This window comes from Dermacentor andersoni, chromosome 2 (genome assembly GCF_023375885.2).
Source record: "Dermacentor andersoni chromosome 2, qqDerAnde1_hic_scaffold, whole genome shotgun sequence".
NCBI classification, from domain to species: Eukaryota; Metazoa; Arthropoda; class Arachnida; order Ixodida; family Ixodidae; genus Dermacentor; species Dermacentor andersoni.
The window spans coordinates 123,944,466-123,968,287 of record NC_092815.1 but is presented as its reverse complement, the minus strand read 5'-3'; the positions used below and the strand labels follow the sequence as shown (position 1 = coordinate 123,968,287).

General features: G+C 47.1%; 2 protein-coding genes across 2 annotated transcripts in view; one reads left to right on the top strand and one right to left on the bottom strand.

Moving 5' to 3' along the window:
• The window catches only part of LOC140216146 (uncharacterized), a 291,954-nt gene that overhangs the window by 154,795 nt on the left and 113,337 nt on the right, over positions 1–23,822 (bottom strand). The window lies entirely within an intron of this gene.
• Positions 1–23,822, top strand: part of LOC126541192 (uncharacterized) — a 64,357-nt gene that overhangs the window by 32,567 nt on the left and 7,968 nt on the right. The window contains exons 13-19 of the mRNA XM_055076622.2: positions 8,384–8,631; positions 17,257–17,459; positions 18,662–18,848; positions 19,066–19,197; positions 20,133–20,257; positions 20,582–20,749; positions 22,743–22,890. Of these exons, the coding sequence (XP_054932597.1) occupies positions 8,384–8,631; positions 17,257–17,459; positions 18,662–18,848; positions 19,066–19,197; positions 20,133–20,257; positions 20,582–20,749; positions 22,743–22,890 (1,211 nt within the window). The remainder of the gene's footprint in view (positions 1–8,383; positions 8,632–17,256; positions 17,460–18,661; positions 18,849–19,065; positions 19,198–20,132; positions 20,258–20,581; positions 20,750–22,742; positions 22,891–23,822) is intronic.

Here is a 23,822-nt window from a genome sequence, read left to right as displayed (position 1 = left end):
CCACTGCTTGCTTGTATTTTTAATTCTGCTTTAAAGACAAACACCTTCCCAAGGGCTTGGAAAACAGCGCGGGTCGTTCCTGTCTTTAAATCAGGGGTAAAAACTGCTGCGAGTAACTACAGGCCTATTCTTGCCTATGTGCAGCATCTCAATCATTCGAGTCAACTCTACTTAATAAGTTCATCTTCCATTAAAAATACTATCATTCCTCAGCAGCAAGGTTTCATATCGGGATGCTCCGCAACTACCAACCTCGTTAGCTTCATGATGCACGCCTCTCAGACAGTGTATAGGCAGGACAGCTGCGTGCCATTTATTTTCAACTCCGTAAGGTGTTTGATGTCGTATACCACAAAAAACTCCTCAAAAAGTTGACATAACTTGATCCAGAGCATACTCGTTCTGGCCGAAGTACAGAGAACCATACATGAAAGCCACTCCAACTTTCCAGAGGGAAGATTACACAACGGCGCCTGTGAGCACTGTGTCGAATGCGGACAGCACGATGTCATTGATAGCGGCGACAGTGGCGATGTGATAACAGATTACGCCACGCCGATTTTTGAGCCGATCGCAACGCGATCCCGCACTCGGCTTATCGAATGTGAAGGTACAGTGACTGGAGAACGCTTCAGAGCCTCCTTACGACGCTGGGCGGTAGACAGTTGTTTCAATAGAAGCAATGAAAATAAATGAACAAACCATATTAACTGAACAATTAGAATTGTTGAAACAGCAAGTGGGCTTCTCGGATCTTGCGAACGATGCGGGCGGCCTCCTGACAGCTTCGAACAAAGCCTGCAGCGACAAGTTTTAAATTATTGTCATGAGTACAGGCTAGTACAGGCACATCGGATTCGTGTCTGGCCTGCCGCATACCCAAAACGTAGAAAACCTTCCTCCTCCCGTGGCCAAAAAATCTAAAACACAACTCTGTCCAATTCAGATCGGCAATCGTGACTGGTGATCTGGCACCATATGTAGTAGGGGCATATGCAGGGCTCTCGAAGCCAACTTTTGTGACGGAAGTGCTGCTCATAGATGGCGCATTCAAAAAACATGCGGAAAAATACTTTTGGGAAGATACCATTTAATGCCAGTCAATGAAAATTAATGAAATAATCCTCTATTGTATTTGAGCCTGAAGTTGTTGTTTTTTTCGTTGACTCTGTTCACACGTACCTGCAGCCGGGTACTGCAACCTGAAGCACTGCATTGTTTTGCCCTCGTTTAAATTTCCGCTGCAGTGATTTGGTTGCCGGATGGCGCGTGGAACGACGGATACTGTTAATTAAGGCACATATAAAGCCCCTCTCCAGGGGGATTTGAGCAATAAAGAAATTGACAAATCAATGTCAAGTCATGGCTGCGGCGTGCGCCCGAGTGTCTCACGGCAAAACTTGAAAAAAGCATCAGAAGGCCTGTATGTAATATTTTAAATGTAAAATGCATTTAGGGCTTCGTATTAAGCTTTTCCCTCTAACACAAGAGAAAAAATTCCAATACAAATCTTTCAAGACACGTCCGAGAAAACAATTTGTGCACAGACTTTATGAGCGACTCAAGCAGGTGTCGTTGCTTTATTGTTTGTCAAGTATTTCTTTTTTTGCCGCATCGGCATTAAAGCTGAACTCACATGATACTTTCAACTAAGCTTTCTTTGTATTAAGGGAAGGATACGGACTTCTAAATGCTTGAATATATTGCGGCAAGCCTCAGAGTGCTCTAAACGATTTGTTATAATGTTTTTTTCTTTAGCCAGCGTCGATGCCTTCCCGGGAGGATACGGTATTTGACGCCCTGAGACGGTATGGGGGCCACGTCAAAGCAGGACATTGTAACATTCTGAAACTCGCTCTGACTCACTTGGTCGCCTCGTATGCTGCTACGCGTTCTGAAAACCAATGTAGCAGCAGAGTGAGCCGGAGCGAGTCTCTATGCATTAGAATGTCCTGCTTCGACTTGACCACATACTATGCCATGACTTCACAACACAGTACAAACGAAACTGAAACTAACGGTATAAAGGCAGTTAAATTAAATTATTAAGGTGTCCTGAGGCTCGGAATTATTTTTTCTGGGGTTTAGAGGTACCGCACATTCATTTAAAGAAAAGAAAACAGGACGAAAGTATTGCGTCGTTACCATTGTAATTATTATATTACATGGACCCAACGCTGCTTGGTATTTTTCACCGCGCATTTTAGTTTCACAGTGAGCTCAGTGGGGGTTTACTGCACCCGTGTTATACCTACGGAGCTATATTCCATGTCAAAATGCGACGACTACCTTCGCTTCGTGACAATAACCGTACCCAGTTGGCGATTTGTGGTATTTCTCGTTTTGCCATCACGTATTAGTGTCTTGAGTCAAAGTGGCGATAATACATTAAAGGAAACCATTATGCCACTCAAATTCATTCTGTGACTTGCGGCTTCTTTCGCAGCCTAGTTATCCTCCAAGTCAGATCGTGTGCTAAGTCATAAACCATCCATGTTGGCATCATGGCATGTTTTCTTTTAATTCACTTATGCTAAATAGGATATGCAACCCACAGCAAAATGGAGCGGGTTGCGTTCGAAAGGGGCCTTCCATAATTTTCAAATTGACTTAGTTGCAAAAACTGTGTGGCTTCTGTAGTTCATCAATTGTACTGGCTAGTTACACCAGAAAACTTGTTGATAATGCCAAAATTGTTCAACGTGCTTTGTGACACGCCACTTTTCGAAAGCATTATTGACATAAGAATTAATCTGTGTACCTGTGCCATTGATATCCTGTAGTAAATGTAACTTATTTAGTTGTTTCAGCAGCTTGTTTGCGTACCGCCATGCGTGCTTTAGCAACTGCTGCCAGAGGCGAATTCTTATTTTAGTTTAAATTGCATACTTGCAGCAACATGTTGATGCGTGCTTGGCATTTCAGTGCTTATCTTTGACGTCCGTCACTGAGCAGCAGGACAATTTTTATACTTTTTGCTCAAGCATGTGAGGTTACATGCGAACGTCAGTGAAGCGTGCTTTTTTTTTACCACAAGTACACAAAGCATTCCATTATTTTGAATGTACGCTGCATGGTATGTCATACCTGCTGCATATTTTCAGCAGTGAGGTGATTCGCAGCTCTATGTCCAATTGTGTCATCTGTAAGGACATTCAAGTTTACGCTGTAACGTTGCCAGCTGACAATTTTTTTTTCGAGATAACCTGCCGTAGTGGTATTGTGGCTTTGGCGTTGTGTCGCTAAGCCCGAGGGCGCGATCAAATTCAAACCACCGTGGCCGCATTTCGATTAGGGCTAAATGCAAAAGTGCGTATTGTGTGCACGCTAAAGAGCACCAGTTAGTCAAAAACTATTATGGAGTCACCCAATACGGCATGCCTCAATAATATCATGGTTTTGGCACGTAAGAACCTCAGAAATTGATTCGTCCTTAAGGTTATGCGATATTTGTCCTTTTCGCATATTCGTGTCTAAAGTACACTACGCTAATCGTATTTATTATCTGATTTTTGGCTTCTTTGCTGTAAGATTTTGTGCCATGTCATACCATTTATGTTGGTATCATATTTCGTTCTCTTGTTTGACTACTTGCTACGAATTCGTGTATGGCATACGCGTGCGTTTATTTCTGTGATGGAGATTGTGATTGGTTTTTGACCATTTGCCTTTTTTTTGTGTGTGAAACTATATCATGTGTTCAGTTACCTACGTTTGTGGTTTGTGTGGTCAAAAGTCGAAACACTGCCCATCTAGTCGCAACAGCCCATGTATTCAACACTTTACGTCTCTGTGAATTTAGGCTTTATTGTATGCATATGGCTATTCACCAATTGCTGTCTTAATTCAAGGTCTGAATGGTTTTTGACATGTGCACACCTTCTTTATTTCACACGTGGAACTAAAGTTTGCACGAGCCAACAGGGCCACATATATACCTGAGATGGCACAACAGCTCTAGTGATAGATTGAAGATTACTACTGCCAAATAGGAAAATTATTGTTCTTGAGATGCAAACAATGCATAAACTAGAAGAGTAGCAGTGTACATAACAGTACGTGTCACTATTTTCCTGCAAATTCCTGCCCATGTGACCTGCCTTTTTCTTTTTATGTTTATGTACTAGTGAGCCAGTGCCTTTCTATGCTCAATTCGCGCTTTGTGTGGTGGCGTCTAATTTGCAAGAGTGTGCTGAAAAACACTACAACGATGTCAAGTATAGGTGACACAATATTTTCACATTGATGCAAATTGCAGTGACATTGAAATTTTGTTTATTGCATATGTTGACGGTGACTTGTACAAATATTCCTAATGATCACTGTATACTCAAGAAATAAATGGCACGACACAACCAACGAAACAAATGACACGGCAGGCTCTGACAGAACATGCAGCCTGTACAGTAACACAGTGATGGACAAAGAAAATAAAATGGTGTTCTAGTGGACAAATTTGTATGGAAATTAAAAAAGTAACCATTATTTAGATTACTGCCGCTCTTCTGGTGCGTGCATATCATTATTACAGAAAATCAGTTTCCCAGTTGGCAGTTTTCCTGTCCATTCGTTGCCGGTCATACAGCGTGCTTTTTAAGCATACAGGTTCTTCATAAAAACAAGCTCTAAGCGTAGCGAAATCGGCATTTCTGTAGAGGAGTTTCCTACGCGAGGCGGACATACATTGCCGGTGATATCATTAGTTTTGGAACAGTTAAAAAATTCGTTCTAGTTTACTGTTTTGTTAGTTTTTAGAATAGTTTGAATGAAAAACTTCGAGCCAGTCAAATTTGAATGCACCCTGATTAAAAGAATCTTGAAAATATCCCCTCCCTTAAAAGATTCATCATAGAACTTCGACGCTCAATCCAGGCAATATTGAAAACAAGCACACCGGGAGCACAGAAAAGGCAGCCCCGCTATCACATCAGATAGAAACGCTTCGTAACGAAAACTGCGACGAAGTTTGAAACTGAACGGAAGTTCGAAACTCAACGGCATGTTTTGCTTGGCAAAACCTCTGCCGCGACGTGCGGTATTATTCTTTGCCTCGACATTCCATCACTTAAACTTAGTCACGGGACGTTTCCATGTGACGTAGCGGCGAGGCGTGCTCGGTGTCGATATTGCTTGGATTGAGCTTTAAAGTTGATGAGGAATACCACGAATTAGACACAATTATCAAGATTAAAAAATTGCCATGGATTAAAACTTGACCGCCTCCAAGTTTGGTGTTTAAACAACAGCCCTCCACCCACCCCATGCACGAATAAGATAATTACAAATTTCAGTTAATTGTTCTGAAATTCTAGTCCTTAACAGCAAAGTATGTCCACCTCGCTTAGAACTCCTTTACAAATCCCGCCCCTGGCGTGCTCTGGTCAATCGGATATCCCGCGGACGTCGGCTGAACGTAGCTAGAGAAAAGCGGCAACAAAATTTGTAAACGTCCAAACATGCGTTTCTGACGTCCGTCGGACCAGCCCAGGATGCACACAATTCCTCTGCGAGTCCTATACAGACGTCCATTAGTGCGTCCCGTGGATTTTTTTTTTCCCTACGTCCTGCGGACTTTCCTAATATCCCGCAACGTGATGCGGAGGATGTCCCAGGGTTCGTTACCCATTGGGAAAATGCGCGTATCCGCAGACTTCGCGGGCATGCCACCGTGATTGTGTGTCGGGCGTATTGGAGACGCAGCGCAGGGCCCCGATCAGTTCGGTGGCAACACACCGAGACAGCCTGAAGTGCCTCCAGAACTGCATTTCATCAGCAAAAGTAAAGGCTGTTAATACACGAACTTCCGACAAGGAGCCGTGACCTCTTCATCCGATCACTCGCGAACGACGTCGCCGACGAAACGCGCAACTTTCGGTCTCTCGGCCGGTGGCCGAAACATGACGCCGAAAGCTTGCTTGAACACACTAGCTTCCAAAGATCCTTCGTCACTGGAGTCCCCGCTGGTCGATTCGGAACTTGAGCTGGATGAATCATCCATCTCCGGAAGCACTAAAAGCGCAAGTTGGCGATGCGAAGCACCACTCGTTGCTTCCGAGAGGCCGCGGTTCGCGTTGACGGGCGCTCGCGCCATGTATACGTTGGCTGAGGGTGGCCTGACATCGAGCGACTTCCGGTCGACTCCGTCAATTTTTTGCGGAGTAGAGAGTGCTGCTACGTGGCGTGGATCTAGCAGCGGAGCTGCTCCCAATCCTCCAATAAAAGATACGGGAGGCCCTCTCAATCACCCAATGAAACAGACTTGCTCCGTAAGGAGCGGCAAAACTACTGCCGGAAGTGCTCCGAATATGCCATTGGAATTCACAATCAGTCAACAAGAACCGTGGAGCCGCCATGGCATCGGGAAAGCCTGCCCGTTTCACACATTCGAGGCCCGCGGGTTCGATTCTCACGCAGATCGAAATTTACCTAACCCTCAAAGCCACTAATTTACGTTGTATACAAGAACCTTCCTGAGAAATTTGGCATCAATCCGAGTCTCTTATGACTCTTTGCACCGTTGGCCATTTTTGGTACCGTCTTTCGCTTACGCCGACTTACACCGACGGATATCCGCGTAATGGGGCACCTAATGCTTTCGAATTAAAACAGGACGAGCGCCTTCGTGTCTCTTCGTTTCCTTTTTTTCGCTCCTTATAATAGCTATACCGGTATGTCTGACCAAGAGTCATGTTTTGGCCTGACTTGCCGGCGCAAGCTGGAGTCAGCTAGCGCAAGACAGAGGTTACAGTAGATCGCTGGGAGAGGCCTTCGTTCTGCAGTGAGCTTCAAGATAGGCTGACGATGAGGTCTGAACACCTTGCTCAAACAAAGGCTACGCTACGTATACACGGTCATCCGCTGCTCCTGCGACAGAAGCACAAGGCCTCCAGAGCATAACTAACACGTTGCGCACGTCGTGCCATCCCCTCGCGACAGTTCGCGTTAATTAGGATGGAAACACGTAGAGAATCGTCTCAAACCCCTGATTCCTTGCTCAAACGCTGCATTAACCCGAAAGAAATAAAAAAAATGCTCCACAGCAAATGCTTTTGCACACTTACGTTGCACATGAAACCACCACTTCCAGTTTCGATTTCACAGACATCAGATAGTGTTTATGTTTTCGAAGAAACTTCATAGCAGCAACACTTTCGGCGAAACGCTCTTTGGTAAACTACACATTAAGCTTAGACAAACAAAAAACCACACACACGCACACACACACACATACACACAGACACACACACACGCTTTGTCGCTTTCAAGTTGCCCTAACATCTTAACGCAAGTGAAGTCTCAACAGCCTGATACTGATTATGAAATGGCGCCGCCGTGGTTGACCTCGTGATGAACAACAGACGTGCTCGCATAGCAGAATCGACAGAATCGCATAGAAGACGAGTAGCCGCGGCGATCGCTTATCATGGATAATGAGACGCGAAATAGCCTAGTCTTCTCTCGCACGAGATAACTCCGCTTTCGGGCAACAAGAACGTTTGCCAGCTCTTTCCTTTCTGGTTGCGCGTCTTTCTTCCGCTAAGCGATAGCAACATTTGTTTCGCCATCAACAGCCCTTTGGTACTTTATCCTACATTTGTTCTTTCTCTTTTATATTTCGTTTCTGTCAGGTTAAAGCTATTGAATAGTTGGTTTGCCCGCAGGAAACATGTTTGCAGTGCCGAGTCGAAATAAGACGCGCGCCACAAATAAACAAAGCAGAGCAATTTTTGCTTTCATGCACTCTGGCCAGTACATTGCGTTTAAGGTGGTCAATTTTGGTGTTGCAGAATGTTAAGCAGCCGAACCTGCAGCGAAGATGGAATGTTGCAGTAAATGCAGATTTCTTCTTGCTAGTTTTTCCCTTGATTTCGTTTTCGATCACCCATCTGCCGTTACCGTCACATACACAGACGCTCGCGCAATCTCACTCTGATCACCAAGGTATCTTTGAGAACCCAGTTCACTCCGTGCTCGGAGCCTTAAAAACACGGAGCCTAAAACCAACAATAGCCATCAACTAAAACCAATAGCCAACAAGAGCCATCGGTGCCTAAAAAACAACAATAAATATGCAGTACCATGCCATTGGCTATTGCATGTTTAAGGACGTGCAATATGAAGCGCTTCAGGATTACACCTGACCGTCTCGCTGCGGCTAAACCCACTCTCAGTTTGACACGTGCACCGCATTTACACAAAAGAAGTGGCGCTGAAACGCGCCCAGTTGCACGCACGCGACGCCAGTGCCGCTCGAATATCGCGGGGCATACCTTCATTCTTCCTCGCTTTCTTTTTTATTACCCTCTCCCCTGCGTACAACAAAAGACATTGGCGTAAGCAAGGTCTGTGCCTGAAACGGCGCCGCGACAGGACGATAAGCCAGGAGCGGTAAAAAACGACCGGCCTACTGCGACGAGACGAGCTCGTGTTCTGCCACGGACAAACACGGCGCAAACATGGATCTGAACGCTACAGCGCCCGCCCCGTGGAGTAGCGTCCCGGCGGCCCAGCCCGCGCTAGGCCTGCTGTTCGGCATCGTCAATGTGCTGGCGCACACACCCTTCACGGACCTTCCCGTTATCGGCGACTACGAGCTGGGAGAGCTCCGGCAGCACTACGACTACGTAATCGGTGAGGCCTGCGTAGGGCCGTCGGATCCGCCACGTGTACTACGGGCAAAGGCATGTGTGTGCGTGTGTGTGTGCGTGCGCATGTTCGTGCATGCGGCTGCCGTGCGTAAGGCTATGGTTGCATACCCACCGGTTAGTAGGATGCGCAGAGAGTAGAAGTAAAAAAAAAAAGCGAATCTTAGGTGACAAAGAAAAACAAAACCCTCCCGGCGCGCTACAAGAAAAAGCAATAAGAAATGCGGAGCCGACTTTCCTCACGTCGCGTGTAGTGGGTTTCGGTGACGGCTGCATCTCGCAACCGCCATTTAGGCACCGCGCCGGACCTTGCAGGAGAAGGAATAAACGTCATTTGTAAAAGTGAGCCGACGCCAGCATCGTCCCAGTTGGGCAGCATCTCTTGTCCTGGAACCCGTGGGCCTCAGCCGATAGCTTACGAAAGAAAAATAAACCCAATAACAAAATACGCAACACAGCCACAACCACCGACCGCAGCGTGTAAACCGTCGTACGCCATAGGAAAGGTCTCCCTTATCACAGCGAGCTTTGTCACACTGAAACTGAGAAACTGGGCTGAAGGCCAATTTTTTCCAGTTTCAAATAAATGAAGTCGAATGAATGACGGTTGCAAGTGAATGACGGCGTGTCCATGTGGTCTTCTTCACCGTGTGGAAATGTAATTTCATTGACAGCGCTAGCAAAGTAAATGAGCTCGCTTTTATCAGTAAACTTGTGCAATGCGACGCGACTCACGCGTCGAGCGTCTCGAAGCGTTAGTGCGTAATTAAAATTGATCAATAGTAATTAAAAGCGCGAGTGCGCTTCTAATGCGTAATTAGCATTAGGACTGTCAAAGCGAAAAAATGTCACAAGCTCTAGGTAGAGAGCCTAAGAGGTTATGGGAGAGCCGTGTGTGTGTGTGTGTGTGTGTGTGTGTGTGTGTGTGTGTGTGTGTGTGTGTGTGTGTGTGTGTGTGTGTGTGTGTGTGTGTGTGTGTGTGTGTGTGTGTGTGTGTGTGTGTGTGTGTGTGTGTGTGTGTGTGTGTGTGTGTGTGTGTGTGTGTGTGTGTGTGTGTGTGTGTGTGTGTGTGTGTGTGTGTGTGTGTGTGTGTGTGTGTGTGTGTGTGTGTGTGTGTGTGTGTGTGTGTGTGTGTGTGTGTGTGTGTGTGTGTGTGTGTGTGTGTGTGTGTGTGTGTGTGTGTGTGTGTGTGTGTGTGTGTGTGTGTGTGTGTGTGTGTGTGTGTGTGTGTGTGTGTGTGTGTGTGTGTGTGTGTGTGTGTGTGTGTGTGTGTGTGTGTGTGTGTGTGTGTGTGTGTGTGTGTGTGTGTGTGTGTGTGTGTGTGTGTGTGTGTGTGTGTGTGTGTGTGTGTGTGTGTGTGTGTGTGTGTGTGTGTGTGTGTGTGTGTGTGTGTGTGTGTGTGTGTGTGTGTGTGTGTGAGAGAGAGAGAGAGAGAGAGAGAGAGAGAGAGAGAGAGAGAGAGAGAGAGAGAGAGAGAGAGAGGCGTCTGGCGTCTTAGATGGCCGAACGCCTGTGAGCGCCGGTAGCCTCGACCACCACCACCTTTTGGACGGCTTGGTCAGAGCTGCGCATCAGGGCCTCTCACTGCTCCATAGCGTTCGAATTCATCAGGCAGAAAAAGAGGTATTTTGTTTCAAAATAATGGAACCGAGCACCTCAAAGAGGAGCAACATATTGTTAATGCATTTCTCTTACATTTGCCACTGAATCGCCACTGATATTTCTTTTATCGGGTTGCTCCACGTGGGGACCGGAGTTCGAAACTCACCATCAAACACGCAATTGTTTATTTTTATTCGAGCAAATGTTTGGGCCTGTGCCATCGAGGCGACAAACCGACTGACTGACCCATCCAAGGCGCTAAACCCCGGATAGATCGCAGAAGAAAGCTTCGCTTTGTGAGCGGTGGCAATTGCTCCCACCCCACCAACGCCACCATCAGAGTTTACTCCCCGCGGCCGGGAATCAAGGCTGCGACTCCCGCCGGCTGGACGCGGTAAGCATCACTGGACGTACTAGGGAAAAAAAAAGTCACAGGCCTGCGCGGCACGCGCATCACAGTCACGGCGAAAGCTGCAGGAACGTCTCCATTGGAGACCGTCGTAAACTTATTGAACACGGTAACTGCAAGTAGCAAGTACATTTCAAGTCGTGCTTTTGCTGGCACACATTTATTGAAACTCACACCGGTGTGCTTTATTGTCTAAAAAGCAACTCGAGAAGGACATACAGCGGGGCAGTGAGGGCACATTGATGCTTGTAAATACAAATTTCAAGCAAGAACCGGCGCGCGAACAGCTGAATTGCGTATGTGACACAAATTCTTTGCCGAGGACTTCTTGCAGACAGTGTACGAACCGGACGCTGTGGGGACCCTTTGTGTTTTCGTTGAAACCGCCGGTAGCAATTAGGGGCACGTCGTGCTGAGGAACGAGGTGTGTGCCAAGAAGTCCGCAATCTTCCCGTGTTGAGCACCTGGTGATACATACAATGAGGCAACCACAACACCCCCGGAGTTGCGCACTGTGCCGTCCGGTGCTCCTACGAGTTTGAATGGCACACACTCATTCCTCGTTCGTATATTGCCACACCCGAGGCCCGGTGCGCAGTTCCATTTGCTGACACGGCAATCTGTAGCCGGTGATGTCATGTGGGCGACCCCAGGTCGCGGAGAAACGAAGTAGGGACACTCGCATTAATTAGGATGTACTCGTGCATGACGTCAAGACTGTGCGCAGCCAGAGAACGTGCGTTGAGAGAGCAGATGGCAAATCGGTGGGGCTGATCGAGCAGTGCAAAGCAACGTTGCATGATTGTGTCAAGGCGATGTTGTTTGAGTCTACGGAATTCCTCACGCGTTGATCGATCTGTGTTTACGGCGGCGTGGTAAACCTTAAGTCGTCTCCAGCATTCCTAATGTAAAGGCCATCAAGTGAAGTGGCTCGACTCGGTGTCACGTACACAACTTTCTGGGGTTGGCGTTTGTTGTATTCGTAAATAACGCAAGTATATGTGCCACCATGAGACTTATGAATCGTTATTGCGCTAGCCTGCACCATAGGTAACTCTGCGCGACGGCATGGGATGTCAACCTTACGGTCCAACGTTGTGGCCACCGCGCGTTGTTCAAGTGATACCCACTCGGGACGGATAGCGCTCCCGAGTACATTGCTCAACGGTGCCGCCTTTAGCCGCGCCAGTCTTCCCGCGATACTACAGTCGTACCCGAGCCAGTCTTCTTGTGAGTCCCGAAGAGTCTACTTCAGTGGGTGCTAGGTTCCCAACCGCACGATTGATCAGACTGCCCATTGCGTCTGTGTTGACGATTATCATGCACGGTGAAGCTCCAGGTCCTCACATTCTGCCGCACGCACACGAGGGTATTTGTGCCAAAGCTGTCGGGCCGCTATGTCGGCTGGGCGCACGTGAGCTTGCTCGCGTAGAAGCTGTCGTGCCTGATTTTCGGCAGCACGCACTTCATGGTCTTCGCGGCGAAGCTGCTAGGCCGCATTTTCGGCAGTACGCACTTGAGGGCGTCGGCGGCGAACCTCTCAGGTCGCATTTCCTACAGCACGCTTTAACTGGTCTTCGTGGCGAAGTTTTTTTGCGACGTTTTCTGGGGAACGAATTAAACTGTCCGCCCGGCGTTGAGGGCGACTTGCGCCTTGTGCTGTTCTCTGCAGGGTGGTCTGCTGAGCCCGACGTCGCCTGGTTGCAGCCGCGCGCTTAGATCTACTAGTCGCTTCTTCAGCTACGGTTCGTACCTTGCAAGGAGGCGCCATAACGTGTTGCGAAGAGGTAACACAGGACGGCGCTCATGTCACATCCCTTGATACGTGTCGCGGTCACATGATACGTGTCACGATTCGATGCAAGTGAAGACTGGAAGGTACAAGGCTTCAGTCCACCGGAACAGTAACGAGAACAGACAGTTTAATACAGCGCGCTAGCCACTTCTTTTTTGTTCGCTACGTATTTTTCTAAATGGCGATGTGTCTTCTTTTCGCGATTGTTGTTGTCGCACTACAGACGCGGCGTTTTCCTCCCTTTCTTAAGATGCATCGTCCCAATGTGATAGTTAAGCGCGTGCATGCACGAAATATTAAAACACGAGTAACTTGGATAAGTATGGCTTTACACGCACCACAATATATAACTGTAATGTAAAGTGAGCACGTATCGACGCTACGCGGCGCGCCTGTGACATCGCGTGACTTCTCGCTCGCTACGTGATAGCTGTGACGAACACCGGCGGCGGCGGCGGCGGCGGCGGCGGAGGACACCATCGCCAACCGAAAGGGCTATTGGAATGAGCTCATAACAGCTTACGCTGTAGAAGATAATGAACACGAAGAAGCGAGATAAGCGCGGCTTCTGAAGTTCACTAAGGTCAAGAGAAGCTGCCGCCTCTTCCCTTTGATTCGTGTTTTTTTATCATTATTATTTCGCTAAACGGCTTCCCGTAATCACGAGGATGTAGCCATCACTTCTAGGAAGCACTGAAACAAGGCAGTTCGAGCTCGGAGCATCACACAGACATCAAAGATATGTGCTATCGTCGTACTCTCATCTGCAGTAAACGCGAGGAATCTCGATGACACATTCCATTGTCTCTCTCAAGTACTGCGTACTAGTAGAGATCAGGGCATGCGATTTTCTATCTTGTGCAGTTGTACACGTCGACGCCTCTTCTGTGGCGCAATGTCGCCAAACCTGTTAAGAGGCAGCGGCACTCACAAGAGCTGACCGAGGGCTGCAGCGAATTCGCGAAGGCAGGCAACCGAGACCGCTCAAGTGACTTACGTGTACAGGACTGACTGGACTCGGGCGTAACTGTGTCGGCATTCGTGTTCTATTTGGCCAGTTAAGTCAACAGACTTGCATTCATGTACTAAGAACCTTGAACATTTTTTTCGCCAGTTCGCTGCTCACGCGTAAATGATTTTCGTTTAACATGCAGTCAAACGGGTCCAGACCATCGGTTTACCGTACCGCAAGGTTTTGTTCGTAGAACGCAAAGCGAAATGGCAGAACTGGCAGCAGATTTGCACAACCTGGCAGAATCACTACCCAAATTCCGACGAAGCTGTTTCTTTCGAGCGCTTGACGTAAACATTTAAGTTTCTTGTGACTAAACCACGTACTTTAGAATTTCTTCCGCATATGATTGGCCCGTTAGAAACATTTCCCGCATATAACGGTTTACAGCACTTGTTAGGATTTCTTTTCTTTACAAAGGCAGTAATTATTCCCCAACCATTTTCCTTCGCGAGAACGTTGGTCTTAGTGCTCCCCTCCACCTTAACATATCTATTCTAAATTCGATCTTGCTTGCAATTATAGTTGTTCAAAGGCAGCGGGATAAATCCTGCTTTGTTCGTAAAATACATTTATAAAGCACCAAATCGTTTGAACACATCGTTTACTGCTAAGGCCGTATTCCACATACATTTAATTTACTGTAAACATTACCCGTAACCTGCGCCTAACTTTAAACAAATATGAACAAGGTCCCTTTCTTAGCTCTCCGAGGACACAAGGGAAACATACTAGGAGCTTCGTAAAACGCATAAAAAAGAGGGCGAACAAGGGTTCATTTGTAAAGTCAATAAATTTGCCACAAATTCTTAAAGTTCAACCACAAATGAAACCTAACATGAGACTCATTTGCAAGCGATATAAATTTAGTGTTGCGTAGAGTTGTGTCGGGTCATTGGGAAACATAGCCGACAACGGCCGCATGACAGTTTTAAACTCCTAGTTAGAATTTTGATTTTTGTTTTTTGCAAAGGCTGTATTAACATTGAACTTGGCATGCTGCTTTGCCACAATGGTCCATCTGCTTTTGTTAACCTTGACGCTAACCTTCACGCCAAGACGCGCGCGCTAAATTTCGCGCCTCTCATTAAAATACACTTATAATGCTCCGGAGTACTCTCACGAGTAATTTATTGCAAAGGGCTCAATTTACTCACTCTCTGAACTTTGCCTACACATTAACCAATACGGGTCGTTTATTTTCGCCAAATGTAAACAAGCTACCTTTTTTATTTTATCGAGGTACCGGGGAAACCAACTACAAACCTGGTAAAACGAATAAACATTAAAAAAGAAACTAGAGTTTAGTAATTATTGGCAAAGCTACGAATCAAACCAGGAACAAGAAAAGTTTGCCACATAATAAATTTAACATACCTTCCATTTTCACCGAATATGAACTTGGGGTCATCTGCTATAGTTTGTAAGGTTCTGGAAACATTGAGCATGACGGCAGTATGATACTCTAGAACGCTTGAGCAAGTAATTTTGTTAGAAATACTGTAAATAAAGTACACAGATGAAACAGTTATCCTTCTTCACTGATAATGTGGTTCCTATTTGAACGAAATATAAGCATGCCTAGCATAATTAATCAAGGAGACCGGCAACCAGCTCATAAAACAAATGAAAAATTAGGAGGAAACGAGTATTTAGTCATTATTTTCAGAGCACATAATTAGTCTACATTCTTCAAACTTTTGGTACACGTCCCCCAACGAATAGCCCCCATTTCCTTTACATAGGAAATTGTTGCCACTTTGCATCCTTCTAGGGGAGCGGGAAACTTTGCTAGCTTTTCATACTACTACTCTGGACGAGCGCAAAACGGGGGCATAGAAATTTCATTAAACCCCAAATCAACAAGCTTCAAAGTTGGCCTGGATATCATTCCTAACATTTACCAGATTTCCCCGAGTTATGAACTATACATAAACTTGGTGAGTAATTTAGTTTTTGACGTAAAACGTCTCTCAGTTCGGTCAGCATAGAGAGTCGCTTGCTGAAGATGGCATGCAACGAAAACGCATGTCGCTTATATCTTTGGAAACGTACTACCCACGCGACTTACCTTGAAAAAATACTTAAGAGGAAAGAGGCCATTACTCGATCATGGATGGCACGTGGCACGCATGACGCAGTCGGAGCTAAATATAGCCTCTCGCCCAGCGTTGAGAGAGGCATAGCTCGGCAGTATACGTTTGTCGATGCAGGCCGGAGTGGTCGCGTTTCAGAGAGCTCATTCAGTTATAGCAGGTATAATCTATCATATCAAATTCACGCCTGTGCGCATCGGCAATTATAAAGCTTAAGATGTGTAAAAGTTTTTCGCAGAACTATTACGGTTGCTCGGCTAGCACATCCTCTTGTTCGACACGTAAGCTCCGGAAGTCCATGGCATGAAGAGACTCGGGCGGCGTGACACAGAGATGTCGATACGCGGCCACCATCTTTGACCACGGCAGGCCTACTACGAATAGGGAGCGAGCGCGATAGCAATACTTTACAGTAGGACCAGCTGCAGCTGTGTCATAAGTTAAGCAGGTAAGCTTTATAATGCGTGAATAAATGTCACTTGTGTGTTTGGTTGCATCATTTCTGTGACCTAGTGCGCATACCCCCACAGCATCGCACACAAGACGTTTCACGCGTCTTACGGCGGTTGCGTCTCCGATAGAGCCTACCTTACAATTTTTAATAAAACCGTGAGAAGAGCCACGTAAAATGCTTTAGCGCATCTAGTTACGCTGACATTCTTCCAGTAAAAAAGAAAAAATTCTCCTTTGCGCGTCGCGCAGGCATATCTTGTGCAGAAGAGCGCTATTGTTGCTACTGTAATTGTTCTAGTTGCACCGCTTGATGAGCTTGTAGGTTCTGATCGCTTAAAAATGTCACACTATTGAAACCTTTTAAAACGACAAGTATTACAAGAGCAGTTACAAGAGAACAAAGTACACCGGCGTTTTTGCAATACGCATTCTACCGAGCGTCTGGCCTTCTCTGCGGCCGTCTCTGTTCTATTTCCCTCTGAATTTCCTGTCAGCAGGTCGAAGATAATTCGCGGTGTATTTTCGAAGTCGTGCTGTCAAAGCAAGTTTTGGTGGCGCCGTTGAGCAAGCGCTCGCAATTGCTGTAACGTCATGGCTGGGCTAGCGGTTCGGCTCGTTCTGGCTCAAGTTCCCGATATTCTTTCGAGCCATTCTTCACTCCTTTGCTGCTTTTGCGGACTTACCGCACGCTGTACGTGCAAAATATGGCGTGAGGAAAATAAGGCACGAAAAATTGCGGCAGAACACACCTCACAATGACCGTCGACGTTTCTGCGATTATGGTGTTCAAGCGACGTCGTCACACACCGTATCGCCACAGCACAAAACTCGTCAAGTATCAGCCATAGCCAGGTTGTTCTTCGCGCGTCCGGCTGGGCACGCTGCGCTACCTAGATGCCGCGCAGCACCAGTAAAACTTAAAGTGGACGGACGGATCCAAAGTCACTGACCTAGGCTAAGAATGCTATTCGCATTAACAGTGACCTTGAACACTGTACGATGTACGACAGAACCACTGAAGAGATGAGGAGTAGCCGGCGCCTTAAACTGTGCGCCAACATCTCCTTATATCATATCAATAAAAAAAAAAAAAAACAGTGACCCTGCATGTCCACCATGGACGGTACATTTTCTGATTGGTTTCACACGAACGACAACTTTCAATCTTGAGTGAGCGGTGTTAATCCTCCAGACCTGTTTGCATTCCAAAGTTCAGCGGTGGCACCTTCCCACTTTTCACGCAGTCGGCGGTGGTTCCGCGGGCTGCGTCATCGCCAACCGGCTCTCTGCGGATCCCAGCGTCACGGTGCTCCTCCTGGAAGCCGGAGGACTCGAGGAAGCCTCTCGGCAAATCCCGGCTTTCGCGCCGTTCAACCTTAGAGGTCGCGACGATTGGGACTACTGGAGCGTGCCGCAGAAGCACGCTGCCTTCTCCTTGCGGAACCAGGTCGGCATGTCTATATATAAACACGTGTAGGCTCATAACTCGAGTGCCATCAATGTGTCTGACATGCTTTTACAGCGAAGCTGTTAAGGGCTACTTTCCCGAGGATCGTGTCCGTGTGTTAACACAAAACTATCATCATCAGGAATGGCTCTAGCGTCGTGGTCGTCTTCCACAGCCAGCTCGTCATGATTAATGAAGAATTAAGACTTAACCAATTTTACAGCGAAGCTGTTAAGGGCTAGTTCCCCCAGGATCGCGTCCGTGTGTAGACAGAAAACTCTCCATACGTGAATCAATCCCGAAGATAGTGCAATACCGGGCCGACCCGCGGCGGAGGTGAAGTAGACGTTAAGCACTCTCCATACGGGCGCCGATCCCGAAGATAGCGCAATGTTGGGCCGACCCGCAGCGGAGGTGAATTTCGCCATTAATGGGCCCGCATACACAGCTTCGCTGGTGATCCTTCTTCACACACCGGAAGGGCACTGAGTTGTTTGGTTTGCGTTGACGACACAAGAATTCAAAGCTCCTGTTGAATGAGGAAACGTGTCATAGCCACGGCGAGTAAGGAAGATGGTAGCCATCAGCCGTGAATGGCATTCTAGATCACTGCAAGGAAAGGGATCTCGTGATGTACAACATGTGAACAAATTGACCTGAATCGGCGTATAACATCACATTTTAGACAGTGGAAATCGGAAAGTCCACATAACAATTTCGCAAAACGAACACAGGCTCGGACAAAAAATAAGAAGGATCCTGAAGGGATTCGAACAGACAACCTTGTAAGGGTATCGCTGGGAATAATCCTAGAATACTCCGAATTACGGGAAGGCGCGTAGAGTCATTAAACAACCGCTTTACCGCCCTTGCGGAACGGGCCAGACGATAATGAGCACATGCCGGAGCTTGGCGCGGAACTTGGCTCGGAGCTTGGCCCTTATTTAATAGCGCGGGGCATTGCAGAGCATTGCATTGCAGTAAGCATTGCAGAGTAAGTTTGTGACGTTGCAGATAACATCTAAATACGCGTTGGACAATGCAAACTACGGCCACTTACGGACGCGCCACTCAGTCAGCCTTGACATTTTTTACATCAGTACAGAATGGCCTGCCACAAGGAAAGGGGCCGAGCTGCTCATTTCACATTGCGTCGGTCGTTATCTTTCCCACCGCTTTTGCTTTTGTTGTACTGCACGTAGCGACTCGCACATTCACGTGGCAAGGTGCTCGGTGGAAGCAGCGTGCTGAACTTCATGATGTACACGCGGGGGAACCCTGATGACTACGACCGCTGGGCCTTCGAGTACGGAGCAAAAGGGTGGTCGTACGAAGACGTGCTGCCGCACTTCAAAGACATCGAAGACTACCGTGTGGGTCCAGTGGACGGTGAGTGTGACCTAAAAACTTCTTCTCGGGAGAAAAACCGTGGCACGCTCTATAGCCTTCGCAATGATGCCTTTCTCCACTGCTCGTGACCCTGCATGCACGCGTGACGAGCGCACACAAGTTAAACTCAGCGCCGGTTGCTGCCACCAGGCGAGAACATGAAGTCCATGACGCATAATGTCCTTCTCTACTTCTTCGCATGCACGTGCACTGGAAGAGTGTCATGGCGCTGGAGGCGAGATACCGGTGGACTATGCCAACACCAGCACACCTCTCACCCACCTCCTTATGGAGGCGTGCCGAGAGGCTGGCTACGCTCACGTGGAATACAACGGCCCTACGCAATCAGGTGACACGTGTGTTGAGTCACTTGGGCACGTTCGAATTGCGTGCAGTCTTCATCCTGCCGCTTTACCACTACGCAATTCTTTCGCAAAACACTACATAAAAAATCCCTTATGCCACATACCACTCGTATCCTATAATGTCATATGAACATATAGGTTCCTGTACGTTCCCAGTCATATGAAATAGCTGGATATGCCTCATAACACTTATAACACTTAGTTAATTAATCATACGTTACCCTCACACCCCGCAAAATACGTATTCCCCTTGATAAGCAAACCCACTCGACATTACTACTTTCATTCTCTACACCAATTTTCGCAAGGACGGAACCTTTTTCGGCACTCTTTCTTTCCACAAACAGTAGCTGACTGGAATACACTAACTGAAGCATATCCCCAGCGCCCTTGAGCTGTATACCATTTGTGTAAATAATGTTATTTCGTGTATTAATTACAGTTGTATTGTAATCAAATATAAATTTATCGTAATCGCCTACCTCATGACCAAAGAATTTGTGTGAAAAACGTGTTACGCACTTGTTTCATCTTGTTCTTCTGTGAACATAATCTTCTGTATTCTGCTCACTCTGCTTGGACTTCTTGACCGCAGTATTTTATAAATGAAATAAAAAATACATAAAACTAAATATCAAACAATGCCATAAGAAGATAGGGCTTCCATAAAATTTGGCTTAGCAAGGTGTTAGCACCTACCCTGTCACTCTGCATTTGTCATCGTCTTTTCATTGCGCTATGATTGTCACTTCTTCCTACAATGCACCCGTATGTTCCGATAGATTATACAGATTATTGAATACGGGAGTTATGGTGCATATGGGATTTCTCGATAGGGGAGAAGTGCAGCGCCTAGATCTGATTGCAAGAAACATAGCAGTCTCCGCAGCTGTTCAGACCGCTCCGCTCAACCCTATAGGCTGCTCCCGACTGCAGAGCAACGTGGCGAACGGCGAGCGCTTCAGCGCCAGCAAGGCCTTCATCCAGCCCATCGTCAGAGCGCGGAAGAACCTGCATGTGGCGCTCCTCAGCCACGTGACTAAGGTAGGTGAGGGAGGCCAACCATGTCGACCACTAACAAACCGACCGTAGTGCACTCCGTGTGTGCTCAGAGCGCTCCGTGTGTACTGTGTATGTTACCCTCGAAGGAAGCATGTTTCTGGATATTTTTTCTGGAGTTTCCCAATTCGGAAATGCAAAACTGATAACCAAGTTGTTCAACGTATATATATATATTTTTTTTTTTGCGCCGTACATGATGGTTTTGAACGAGCATACGACGACAACATGCCGTAGCTACCATCATCACGTGTCCTCATGTGTTAAACGCCGTACGTGTGACTTGCTTCCCTCTGTTTCGGTGCGCAGGTGAACTTCGACGGAAAGCGTGCCGTGGGCGTGACGTTCATTAGGCTTGGCCGGCCGCGAAGCGTGACCGCCACGCGAGAGGTGATCCTCTCGGCAGGAACCGTGGGATCCACTCAGCTTTTGCTGCTTTCCGGAGTTGGGCCCAGAGAAGACCTGGAACGGTTACAGGTCAGCACCACGTTGCCGGCGTTTCAAATAGTCAGCGACGTTTTATCGAACATTGCTCTAGCTGCCACTTAGGTTGACATCGTGCGAGGACGGTGGGAAAGTCCGCTGTTTATAAGGCGGTAATTGCATTTCCCCAAAGACTTTGAAACTGGAACTACGCACAGAAGGGAGGAAGGGGAAAGGAAGGGAGAAGACAGGGGCGTTAACCAGATGAACGTCTGGTTGGCTACCCTGCACTGGGGGACGGCAAAGGGGGAATAGAAAGTGAGAGAGAGAGAGAGAGAGAGAGAGAAAGGAAGGAAAGATGCGGTGAATTCGCGCACGCACAGCGAGGGCACCGGAAGTGAAATGCGTTCACACGGGCCAGCCGCACTCAAGTTCTGACAAATGGATGTAATTTAACTATTGCTCCGCATTAATTGCGCAACAGGGACTCGCCCTGCAGAGTTCGTATACACAGCGTTAATTACTGACAGCTTGGTAGCTAACTAAAACCACACTGCCATTTGCCGTCCTAATGCCGGCCTTTTCAACTAATCCAGCTGATGTGACGTACGAGCCGTTTGCCATAGGATATTTTTAATGTTTGTTTCTACTAAAACAATACTCACAATCACGATATAAAAGTTGAAGATAACTTTCCCAGACGAACACATGATATTGCGTGCATTTGGCAGTCCGAAATTATAAGAGCCCGCCTAGAAATCAATAATGCAACGAAAATACAGGTGCCGAATACCACATGTTGCATCGGGATCACTTTCATCGGGCCGAAGACATAAAGGCTCCCAGCATCGCAACAGACATCCGGGCATGCACCGGTACAAGGAGTGTGATACAGCCTTGAGTTCATTACGGTGACAAGTGGTTTGCCCCTGCAATAAGAACAACGCTGTGAGGCCCGGCAGTGACTGTGCGGTTTCTGTTGGGACCCACTGGAGTAGAATCTGAAGACTAGCCTTAAGGGTATCTTAATGAACAAAGCATTCCAGAACAATATCGTCGCTTCATGTTAAACCGTTACTGAATGCCCAAGACGCTCGTGACCCGCCGTGGTTGCTCAGTGGCTATGGTGTTAGGCTGCTGAGCACGAGGTCGCGGGATCGAATCCCGGCCACGGCAGCCGCATTTCAATGGAGGCGAAATGCGAAAACGCCCGTGTGCTTAGATGTAGGTACATGTTAAAGAACCCCAGGTAGTCAAAATTTCCGGAGTCCTCCCCTACGCCGTGCCTCATAATCAGAAAGTGGTTTTGGCACGTAATGCCCCATAAGGTAATTTTTTTTTAAGACGCTAGTGCAGCAATGTTACGGTTTTATTTATTTATTTATTTATTTACATTTAACGTCTCAAAGAAACACTAGAGCGATGGAGAGCACCATAGTGGAGGGCTGCGGATTAATTTCGACCCCGTGGGGTTGCTTGACGTGCACCGAAATCTATTTACACAAGCGTTTTGACATTTCGCCTGCATCCGACTGCAGCCAGTGCCGCCGAGGATCGAACCGCGACCTCGTGCTCACCAGCAAAACGCGTATCCACTGAACAAACACGGGAGCTGAGGGGGATATTTCGGGTGCAAGCCTGCATTCCAAAAGACAGAAGGAAACTACGATCCCGCCATCTTGGACAAGCCTCACGACTATAGTTGTGCGTGCGAGAAAGTATAAGGTGCAATCGATGGGGAATTCGAACGCTGCTACTTCCTGCAACCAGTGGGACCAGAGGTGCGCTACTCGGAACTGTATATATATACATATATATATATATATATATATATATATATATATATATATATATATATATATATATATATATATATATATATATATATAATGTAGGAAGAGAGAGAGAGAGAGAGGGGAGCAGAGACCATAACCGGTGTGGTGCATGTTTTTCTTTTGTTGTTGTCCGTGTCCCCTCGTGCACTGTACAGCACGTCAGCGGTTTGTGTCTCATTATTAAGCTTGAACTGGTGTGCCATTATTTGTAGATCCCGGTAGTTGCCGATCTCCCAGTCGGCCGCAACCTCCAAGACCACCCAGCGCTCTTTCCTGGCGTTCCGATTAGCACCGACGCGGAGGTTGGCATACCACCTTTAAGCTTTGACGACATTCAGCAGTACGCCCTCAACCGAACTGGTAAGTAGGCAAAAAGAAAAGCCATACAGTGATTACTTTTTTTTTTCAATGTGGTAGTTAGTGCTGACGCATTCAAGCGCTTCTGCAACACGGGCAAGAAAGACTAAGCACGTATGATGCTCCATTCTTGCCCACTTGAGTTGGCCGTGTCCTAGCGGGTATTGCGTGAAGTGCTTTAGGTTGATCAGATATTGTTTGGCGATGTAGCATGATTAGCATTTCTTTCGTGTCTGTTTGTTCAAGGATTGTTCATGACACGTGCGTGCCAACCTATATTCGCCCTCCGCTGCAGCAGAATCTCAGGCCTCGGATCAGTATAACAGATCGAGAGAGAGAGAGAGAGAGAGAGAGAGAGAGAGATTTACATGTTCTACAGGCAGGTCCTTTGTGCGTACCCATTGCGCGTAGCTTGTGGCGGTCGTACTTAACTTCAGATACCTAACTATAATATAAATAACGTCATCTTTTATTAATTTGGTTCTTTTTCTTTTTGTCCTGCGGTTTCGTTCATTGCGTATATTTTACGTGGCTTATTCTCGATCATACACGGAATAGTTGGATTAAACGCGGCCTGCATACCACGTAAGGGCATAGGTATATAATTACGTCTTTCTTTTTTTTTTTTTTGCGTAGAATGACCCTGGAAATGGTCGTGGGGAAGCAGTGATAAACAGCAACGCTGGCATAGGAAAGGCGAGCAGGCTGGCTACAGGCATGCCTGCAACGGCATACCTTGGTAAACTGATGGAAACGACAAGGAGCCGGCAGATAGAGTGCGCAGTTTGGTATGCAGTACGGGATGAAACAAACTGCATACGATCAATGTGCTGTTTATCGCTTACTGGATTCATAAATTTCACCGTTTTCCTGGGCACAGCATACGACTAGTCTATAAGGTCTCCAGGTTTCGCTAAACTCAGCACCTCTGCTTC